The sequence below is a fragment of the Pristiophorus japonicus genome, chromosome 1 (genome assembly GCF_044704955.1).
Source record: "Pristiophorus japonicus isolate sPriJap1 chromosome 1, sPriJap1.hap1, whole genome shotgun sequence".
NCBI classification, from domain to species: Eukaryota; Metazoa; Chordata; class Chondrichthyes; family Pristiophoridae; genus Pristiophorus; species Pristiophorus japonicus.
The window spans coordinates 151,822,183-151,832,482 of NC_091977.1; the positions used below are offsets into that span (position 1 = coordinate 151,822,183).

At 45.4% G+C, this 10,300-nt stretch overlaps 1 protein-coding gene across 1 annotated transcript in view; it reads right to left on the reverse strand.

The window, feature by feature from the left end:
• Positions 1–6,246, reverse strand: part of LOC139234129 (calcium/calmodulin-dependent protein kinase type IV-like) — a 406,822-nt gene extending 400,576 nt beyond the window's left edge. The window contains exon 1 of the mRNA XM_070865140.1: positions 5,725–6,246. Coding sequence (XP_070721241.1) covers positions 5,725–5,843 — 119 coding nt within the window. The 5' untranslated portion in view covers positions 5,844–6,246. The remainder of the gene's footprint in view (positions 1–5,724) is intronic.
• Between the last annotated feature and the right edge of the window lie 4,054 nt (positions 6,247–10,300).

Sequence of the window (10,300 nt, forward strand, 5' to 3'; positions counted from 1 at the left end):
AGGGAAGTTATGCTAAACCTGTATCGAACGTTGGTTAGACCACACTTAAAGAGTAGTCGCACAATTCTGGTCGCTATGTTATAAAAAAGGATATAGATGCACTGAAGGTGGTTCCGAGAAGATTTACAAGGATGATACCAGAAATGCGATGGTATACATATCAGGAAAGGATGAACAGGCTGGGTCTCTTTTCTCTTGAAAAAAGGCTGAGGGGTGACCTAATAGAGGTCTTTAAAATTATGAAAGGTTTTGATGGAGTGGATAGAGAGAGCACGTTTCCACTTGTGTGGAAGAGCATAACTAGAGGTCATCAATATAAGATAGTCATCAAGAAATCCAATAGGGTATTCAGAAGAAACCTATTTACCCAAAGAGTGGTGAGAATGAGGAACTCATTAACACAGGGAGTGGCTGAAGTGAATAGTATAAATACATTTAAGGGGAGGCTAAACAAGCATATGAGGGAGAAGGGAATAGAGGGTTATGCTGATGGATTTAGAAGAGGAAAGACAGAAGGAGACTCGAGTGGAGCATAAACGCCGGCATGGACTGATTGGGCAAATGGTATGTTTCTGTGCCATATAGCCTATGTAATGTAATCCATATATACTTCCATTCATTGATGTCTATTTTTAAAACTTCACTTAAAAGTTGCAGCTGTTTAAATGGGTTGTGACTCCCTTTATTGCCATCATTCACATTTTTCAAAAATGAATTTACTTGGAAATGTCCTACACTACAGGGACAATCTTAACCCTACCCGCCTGGCAAACAGAGGACGGATAGGCAGTTAAAATCATCCACTAATGCTTAACACTGATCCCGCCTTCTTCAAACAAACCTGATCTTCTGAGCAGGTGGCAAGGAGGCCCAACTGAAGCTAGCGGGGTCCTTCTATAAATATGAAGATCAGGCTCCAACTATATCATCGGGCCCTGACTGCAATATTAACTATGGCCTGAGCAGCGAAGCTGTTGTTGCTTTTCTACCAGGTGAAGACAGCAGACAAGGATGCAGGTCCAGAGGTGACACAAACTGGTATGTTTGCTAAAACTTTTTTTTAATACTTTCCTTGTGTGATCAAGAGGAGCAGACTACTTTTCCTGACCAGATAAGGAATGTTTGCCTCTCCTACCAAAGGCTCCCCTCACGTCCTTCCTGGGAGACCCTCTTCAAACCTCCTCGTCTCCACTATCCTTGTTACCAAGGACAGTTCCTTTGGTGCCACCTGGCAACCTCCTACCATCAGAAATTCCGCAGCCATCCACCAACCAGCTGCCAATTCTGCCCATTTTGGGCGGTCAGCTGACCAGCGGCATGCAGATAAGGCTTGGGAGTTAAAATAGCCCAGGGCTAATGTTGACAAAGTCAGGAATGTTTGACACCAACTGATTCCCGCTCTCAGTTAAAATCAGGACTTATGTTTCTATCAATCGTTTTTTTCTGCTCAGTGAAAGTGAAAATGCTATTAAGTTTGTGCCAGAGTGACTATTTTTTGAAAGTTTATGGTAAGCTTAGTTCCCTGACTGACATTATTAAAGGCAAATCATCTCAGATGCTGACTGAATCAAACTAGACAGTGAGTTGCTCTAGATTAGTTGATTAGTTATTGATTTGCCCAGCAAAGAACTTCCAAACAATAGCCATGTTGGCACTAAATAGGCTTTTCCCCCTTCACTAAAAGTACACTAAATTGTAGCAGCTGCTTGTACAGTAGCAAGAGCTCAACCCACCCTCAGGAGTAAGAGTTTGAATTAAAGCACTAATGTCCTTACTATACAGTATAAATGCACACGAGGCCCATACTTGAGAGAAGGTCACTCTGTGACCAGTAACCTTTATTCACCAGCACTGAAGTGATGGAGGTGGGTGGAGCTTCCCCTTTTATACCTGAAAGTCCAGGTTAGGAGTGTCTCCCACAAGTTCACCACCTAGTGGTCAATGTTCTCACAGTGTACAACTTAGGTCAGTTTATACATGGGTTATAATGACAGTTGAATACATGACAGATAACAGCTGTAAATTTCCCACCACTTTGGACACTGACACTTAAAATTAAAATGAGTAGAGAACCTTGCACTGTAGGATGATAATTGCAGTATTTGTCATATCATGTGGCACTACGACAAATCACTTGCCCAATTGATGAGGTATCATGTTTCAGCTACCTTGGCCATCATAACTCTTTCTGTGGACTTTTCTTTCTTTCACTGGTAAGAATTTCTATCATCCACTTATTATTTCATTTTTGATTTCAATTTAATCAAGCTTCAATAAAGTAACTTCGTATTGGCTGAAAAAACAATTCTCAAGGAGCTTTTCTGCCAACAAATAAGCTTGGTTTTATTCTGATGTTTCCTGGTTCTGCTCCCCATTGTAGAAACCAAGAATGGAAATCAGGTTGCAGAGGTAATAAGGGCTGTGAGGATGAGACTAGCTGTTCAAATCTGAAGAAGAGTAATCTAGAACGAAGTACTCGGTAAAAAAATATATAAATTAACTGATGAGTGAAATCACTAAGAGTGCGTGATGTGTTGTTCTATATGTGTCATTACAAATAAATCCATCTCAGATATAAAAGATAAAACACAGATACAAGGTTAAATTCACTGACCCACAACTCCCAACAGCAGCCATTTTAGAAGGGTATGTGGTCAGAGTATTAGAGCTATACTGTTGTAGCTCTGTCGACAAATTGTGCTCCCTTCAAGAAGAGCTCCCCACTGAGGACATGGGTACCATATATAGCTGTATAACCTTGCTAAAAAATATATATAGGATATGAGGATTAATCTTAAGAAACATTGAAAAGGATAGTCTAATGCAGTTGTAGCAAAATCAGGTGCAGATCCCAGGCAGCTTAAGGGTTAATATTTAAATTGTAGCTCAGGAATGAGCTGTAGAAATATATTTATATATTTTAATGAAAAGTTTCTATAAAATTAGTTATTGATAAAATTGCTTTTGGAGCTAAATACATGCCTTAACAATTAATAAACAATTTTCACAAACTGAATTTAATTACCTAGAGCATACACTGTTATATTGCAGAGCATAAATTATGGATTTTCTACTGATTTTGAGCTGCCTGAATCTACTTTACATATGATCTAACATTTAAAAAACAGTTCAAAATGGATGCTGTATAATGGTAGCCTTCCAGGAACTAGAAAAAGAATGTGTGTGTGGGTAGCATTTGGTGTAGGCAGTGTGGTTACAGTGTCAAGCTTGAATGCAAAGCTCTTCAGAGTTAATGAGATGTATTTTTACATTTTCAGACAAAACCCTTGAATGTTACTGGCTGACTAGAACTGGCATGGAAATACACTTTTACTGTTTCCTGCTAATTGACAATGTGCAACAGCCTACAGTAAATAACGTCAGAGGACATCTGAACTCGACCTTTGCCCTTGAATGTCACACAATTTTATTTTATAGATTTTAGAAGTAGAACCCTTATTCCTACACATGTAGTAGTTAAGAATGCCATTAAGGATGAACTGAACCAATACCTAGCAGTCAATGTCAGTACTGGCTAAAGCAGGATCACAATACTACGACAGGTGTAAATTTGCACAATTCATCTAACATTGGGGTGTTTTGTATTTTATTTTTAGCTCCATATTTATTTCCCATAGATTTTCCTTCAGCTGACTTCTCCAACTGGAGTCATCTACCCTGAACGCCAGACCACTAAATTCACAGCTTTTGCACGGATCACGTATGAGGTTGGCTGAAAACTAACAACAATCATCTTATTCTTGACAGGGGTACGAGTGACAGTGGTCTAAGGACATAAACCTAGTACTATCTACAGGGTTGTAGTAATACCCGCCCTCCTGTATGGCTCAGAGACATGGACCATGTACAGTACACACCTCAAGTCACTCGAGAAATACCACCAACGATGTCTCCGCAAGATCCTGCAAATCCGCCGGGAGGACAGACGCACCAACATTAGCGTCCTCAACCAGACCAACATCCCCAGCATTGAAGCACTGACCACACTTGATCAGCTCCGCTGGGCAGGCCACATTGTCCGCATGCCAGACACGAGACTCCCAAAGCAAGCGCTCTACTCGGAATGCCTTCACGGCAAACGAGCCAAAGGTGGGCAGAGGAAACGTTACAAGGACATCCTCAAAGCCTCCCTGATAAAGTGCAACATCCCCACCGACACCTGGGACTCCCTGGCCAAAGACCGCCCTAAGTGGAGGAAGTACATCCGGGAGGGTGCTGAGCACCTCAAGTCTCATCGCCAAGAGCATGCAGAAATCAAGCGCAGGAAGCGAAAAGAGCGTGCGGCAAACCTATCCCACCCTCCCTTACCCTTACCCCCACCTGTGACAGGGTCTGTGGCTCTCGTGTTGGACTGTTCAGCCACCTAAGGACTCATTTTAAGAGTGGAAGCAAGTCTTCCTCGATTCTGAGAGACTGTCTATGATGAGTACTCTGTTCAAAAAGTGAATGCTCTCCCATTCCTCTACCCCATTTTCTTCCCTCCTCTCTTGAATTTTAATGACAATATGTGTACACAAAAAGTGTCAGTCCTCTGTTACCTTGTAATCGTTCTTCATATCTGAGCCGAGATAGTGAGTTTCAGCAGCTATTCAACAGTGAAGGGTCTTCACTCAATATCCACAAGTGCACTTTCTATCAGGAGTCTCTGGATAATGATCAAGAGTAGGAAACCTAACCAAATTGCTTCATTGCCTGTTCAAAAAGGAGTTAGATGTAGTCCTTACTACTAGGGGGATCAAGGGGTATGGCGAGAAAGCAGGAATGGGGTACCGAAGTTGCATGTTCAGCCATGAACTCATTGAATGGCGGTGCAGGCTCGAAGGGCCGAATGGCCTACTCCTGCACCTATTTTCTATGTTTCTATGTAAGACTAGCTAATTGCATAAATTGAGAATCAAACCTTGAACTTCGGTTCTGTACTAGAGCCATTTCTAACGACCAGAAATGGGCACCTGAGCATCCTGATTCCAAAACTATCAAAATAAGGGATTAAATCAAGAACCAACAGGTCAAAATACAAAAAACAGCCAGTCGCCCCATTGATCGTCATCTACATACCAGCAATTTAGAAAAAGAGAAATGAATCTTATCTTATGAAATCACTATCCTGATTTGAAAAGTTCATCTTTTTATGGTAAATGGGTTCAAGTTGGATTCTTAAGTCGATGAAAGTTATAAATAGAACAACAATGTTATTACAACAAGAGAATAATGAAGAAGTCCTGCAAGTGATTTTCACGTCATTTATACTGAGATCTTTCAAAACCGTTATTCCATTGAAAAGTATTGCAGTATTTAAATATGGATTGGATGCCACTGCGATATGAATTTAAGATGACAAATAACCAATAAAGTAACAATTCAGTTCTTCAGACCGTCGAAGTCACTAATGCTCCATTGGCAAACAGATCACATTTTCATGTCAAAACCACTCTTTAAATATTAATCTGTAATACTTAAGTATAACCCTTGCCTGTTCATTCGTTTTGCCTTTCAGGTCGATACAGAAACTATCTGCCAAATAGATAAACCAATATCAGGATGTCTCACTGTTGGAATCGTTTGGGTTTTTATTTTAATGTTACTGTTCGGAAGTTTGACATTTTTCCAGCCCTGCAAACACTCGGGGTTGGCAAGTGTTGCTTTGAGTGATTGATCAGATTGACATGTGCTGACAGAAAGTGGAATTAGCTGCAGACGTACCGTCCCAGTTCCGATCCGACTGCATAGTAATCTTCCAGGGCGCTCTCTTTGTTGGAGCCGTCGATCCAGTATTCACACTCCGACGCCCCTCTGGCAACGGGCACGGTGACTTCCAACATCCTGACCGCCGGCCGTAACACACTCAACGGTCGAGCCGAGAAGCTGCCAACACGATGCCCGGCCACACAGCCCCGCGTCAATGATCGGCAGCAACCTCGAGTGAACAGTAATCATTAATATGGAGAGACGGGGGCGCGCCCACTTGCACAATGTGCAGCTCTTTTCCTGTTCCTGAAGTTCCTTGCTTTGAGTGGAAAAAGTAAATCAAAATCTTCGGATTATGAAGTAACGTAAGCTCGAGTAAATTAACGCTAAGAAAAGGATGCACAAACTTAGTGGGACTGGAGCTGTGAGTGTGTACGAGCTCACTTGGTTACTTAGCACACGGCCGCCTGTCACTCCAATATTCGCCGTACCGTAATATAGAGAAAAGCGCAGCCCTCGCATTCCGCAGGGTCCTCGCGTCCGTCCGTTTACAGGGTCTGACATCCAACGCGGCATGATTCTTTTATCGACCTGCCACCAGATTTTCCTTTCATTTCATCTACTTAATTCATTTATTTTTTCTCCCTCGCACGCCATCAAATTTTACCGTGCGTAATGTATGACAAGTCAGTCAGTGTTGTTTGTGGATCTCACTCCTGCATTTCTTTTAACAGTTTGGAGAGGTCGTGGGTACGTGGTTAAATAGCGCAGCCCTTTCGCGCGTGAGCCGGTCGGGCGCGCGGTACCTTTCCAACGGACAATAAAGGCGGACAGGTCGTTTCAAACTGGAATGTGGTGGGCGGACGTTCCAGCGCGCGCCGGTAACGGTCGCCGAGGGCGCGAGGTTCGCTGAGCGTCGAGCAACGGCAGGCAGGCAGAGCCGGGCCACGCTGGGCCGGAGGGAGCCCGCCAACCAGCGCACGATCACTCACACTGTTACCTGCACGTACACGTTTCACATTCGCCTGCTCTCGAGCTGAATTGTTGTTTTATCGGTTCTTTGTCATCATCTTACATCCAAATGCATACAGCATATATAAATAAACCATTGCATTACAATGGGATAACCGCTTTGTAGCAGTACAGGTATCCAGCGGAACAGCGGTTCATAAGAACATAAGAAATAGGAGCAGGAGTAGACCATGCGGCCCCTCGAGCCAGCTCCACCATTCAGTAAGATCATGGCTGATCTGATCTTGGCCTCAATTCCACTTCCCTGCCTGCTCCACATAACCTTTGACTCCCTTATCGTTCAAGAATCAGTCTATCTCAGCCTTGAATATATTCACTGACTCAATTTCCACAGTTCTCTGCGGTAGAGAATTCCAAAGATTCACGACCCTGAGAGAAGAAATTTCTCATCTCCATCTGAAATGGTCGACCCCTTATTCTGAAACTATGCCTCCCAGTTCTAGATTCCCCCACGAGGGGAAACATACTCTCTGCATCTACCCTGTCGAGCCCCCTCAGAACCTTATATGTTTCAATAAGATCACTTTTCATTTTTCTAAATTCCAATGAGTAGAGGCCAAACCTGCTCAACCTTTCCTCATAAGAAAGCCCTTTCATCTCAGGAATCAACCTAGTGAACCTTCTCTGAACTGCCTCCAATGCAAGTATATACTTCCTTAAATATTGAGACCAAAATTGTACGCAGTACTCTAGGTGTGGCCTCACCAATGCCCTGCACAGTTGTAGCAAGACTTTCCTACTGTTATACTCCTCCCCCTTGCAATAAAGGCCAACATTCCATTTGCCTTCCTAATTACTTGCTGTACCTGCATACTAACTTTTTGTGTTTCATGTACGAGGACACCCAGCTCCCTCTGTACCGCAGCATTCTGCAGTCTCCATTTAAATACAGGTTGTACCTCTCCAGTCCGGGACTCTTTAGTCCAGAAACATCCCTGGTCCGGCATCATTCCCGGTGGGGGTGGCGTCCTGTGCTATGTCCTGGGGCTAGCTGCTGCTCTTCTCCCCGCTGCCTCCGGTTCGGCATGCTGTGTCCTGGGGCTGGCTGCTCCTCCTCTGGTGTTTCCTCCTAGGTTGGATTGGCGCGGAGAGGGAGCGAGACCCAAGTTTTGCAGCCGGAGCTTGGCAGAGGCGTTCAGGACTGAGTAAGTCTAGGGTCGGCATGACATGTCGTGGTCTGGAAAATTCTCCGGTCCGGCACCAGTCAGATCCCAAGGGTGCCAGACTGGAGAGGTACAACCTGTAATATTTTTCTTTTCTATTTTTCCTACCAAAGTGGGTAACTTCACATTTTCCCACATTATACTCCATCTGCCAAATTTTTGCTCAATCACTTAACCTATCTATATCCCTTTGTAGACTCTCTGGGGCCGAAATTGCGGAGTTGCGGCGGACTGGCCAATGTTCGCAGCATTAGCCTGAAGGGTTTTTACGGTGGTATGGATATCCACCCCACTCCCTCCACTTCCGCTCTGCTCCTGTAGATGCATTGTTAATGATGTCATCAGATCGCACACCACCTCGGGCCCGTCCCGGAGGCTAAATTCAGCTCAAATCATCTTCTGGCCGTCTGTCGGTGCCAATTACAGGTTTTTGGGTCGATACACACTGCTTGGTCAAGACCGCCAGCGGCCTTTAATGGCGTGTCGCGTCTGGCAGCATTCTTGTTGGGGAGATTTTTTCGTATTTTTTAAACCATTGCGAGTAGCCTTGTTGACAGTGGGATTGAGTTATAGTGGCCCAGGCTCTTCATACTCTACAACAGAGAGCTGTGATTGAGGAGGCTGGGCTTGCAGAGGAGAACTAAATGGGGTCAGTGCTGGCAGCGGAACACCTCCTGCACATTGTGCGTGGCAGGGAGGCACGCAGAAGGTAGTGCTGGCTGCAACGGCTGTAGAGACAGCGGGCAATGGACGCAGCACACATGGCTGAGGAACATGCAGAAGGCCATGGAGATGGCAACAGAGCTGAACCAAGAGAGGTGCCCCAGGAAGGACCTCAGAAAGGGCCTGCTGTCAGGAGGAGAGTCAGGTACGCAGACCCCCCGCATCACATAGTGCCCCAGATGGACAGGAGGCAGCATGCTTGCCAGCAGCAGGCTGCAGAGGGTGTGGATTAACAAGAGCTGAAGGGAGAAGGCAATGAGACAGCGTGAGAGGAAGACGCCTACATATAAGGCCCTATCATCAAAGGGTCTACTGAAAGCAGTTCTCATACATGGACCTGACGGATGACCAGTGTCTCCAGACATTGTGATTCCGCAAGGACATTGTGACGGTACTGTGCAATCTCCTGGAGCCAGAACTGCAGCCTCAAACAAGGTTGAGGACAGCTCTGAACATCGTAGCAAAGGTCACCATCGCACTCAATTTCTATGCGACTGGATCTTTTCAAGCTGCAACAGCAGACATCTCGAACATCTCCCAGTTCGCCACACATAGCTCTATCTGTCAGGAGGAGGGACTACATATTCTTCCCTATGAACAGGGAGAAGCAGTTGGAGTGGCAGACCAGATTTGGGAGGATCGTGGGCTTCCCCAGGGTTCAGGGTGCCATAGACTGCACCTGCGTCGCATTGAGAGCACCTCAAAACAATTCTGAGATCTTCCGTAACCGCAAGGGATTCCACTCCCTCAATGTTCAGTTGGTGTGTGACCACAACCGCAAAATCATGGCAGTTGATGCCTGGTATCCTGGCAGCAGTCACAATGCTTTCAGCCTGCGGCAGACCAGAGGGGCAGGTGTGTTTGCTGGGCCAAACCATGATTGTGGCTGGCTCCTTGGAGGCAAGGGCAACCCACTCTGCACTTGGCTGCTGACTCCCCTTCGACACCCCAGGACTGCTGTGCAGCAATTGTACAATGACCCTCATTCAGCCGCCAGGTGCATCATTGAGCAGACCATCAGAATCCTTAAACAGAGGTTCCGTTGCCTGGATTGCTCAGGAGGAGTGCTGCAGTACTCGCCTGAGTGAGTTTCCCTATTCATGGTCATCTGCTGCATGCTTCACAACTTGACAATCATGAGGGCACAACCATTGGAAGACGAGGCAGCATTACCACCTGAGGAGGAGGAGCCCTTGCAGGAGCACGACACTCAGGAGGAGGCACAGGGGGAGGACCAGGATGCAGGTTGGCGACCATGCAGGAGGCAGCATCGCCATCCAGACCCTGCAAGGGATGCCCTAAACCGTCTCATTGCTGTTCATTTCCACTGAGTTCATCCTCACTTTAGCCTTCATCTGTGCATCTCCATGGGCAAACCAAGGAGCTCTTTCACATATCATTCCCTACAGAGACCTGCCCAGACATTCAAACCCAAAATAAAGATTTATTAGACCAGAACTAATGGATTTACAAAACATACACATTAATCAATTCTCACCCTTGTGCATTTCCTTATAACCCCTCTTACGCATACCTATTCTGGAACTGCGCCGCAGTGTCTCTCCTGTGGCTGCATCATGGCTCTGGGAAGGCTGCTTATTTCAGGCGTAGAGCTACAGATGTCCTTCTAGGATGCCCTCGACCAGCTCTGGACCTGGAAGGGCTGGCTGCTG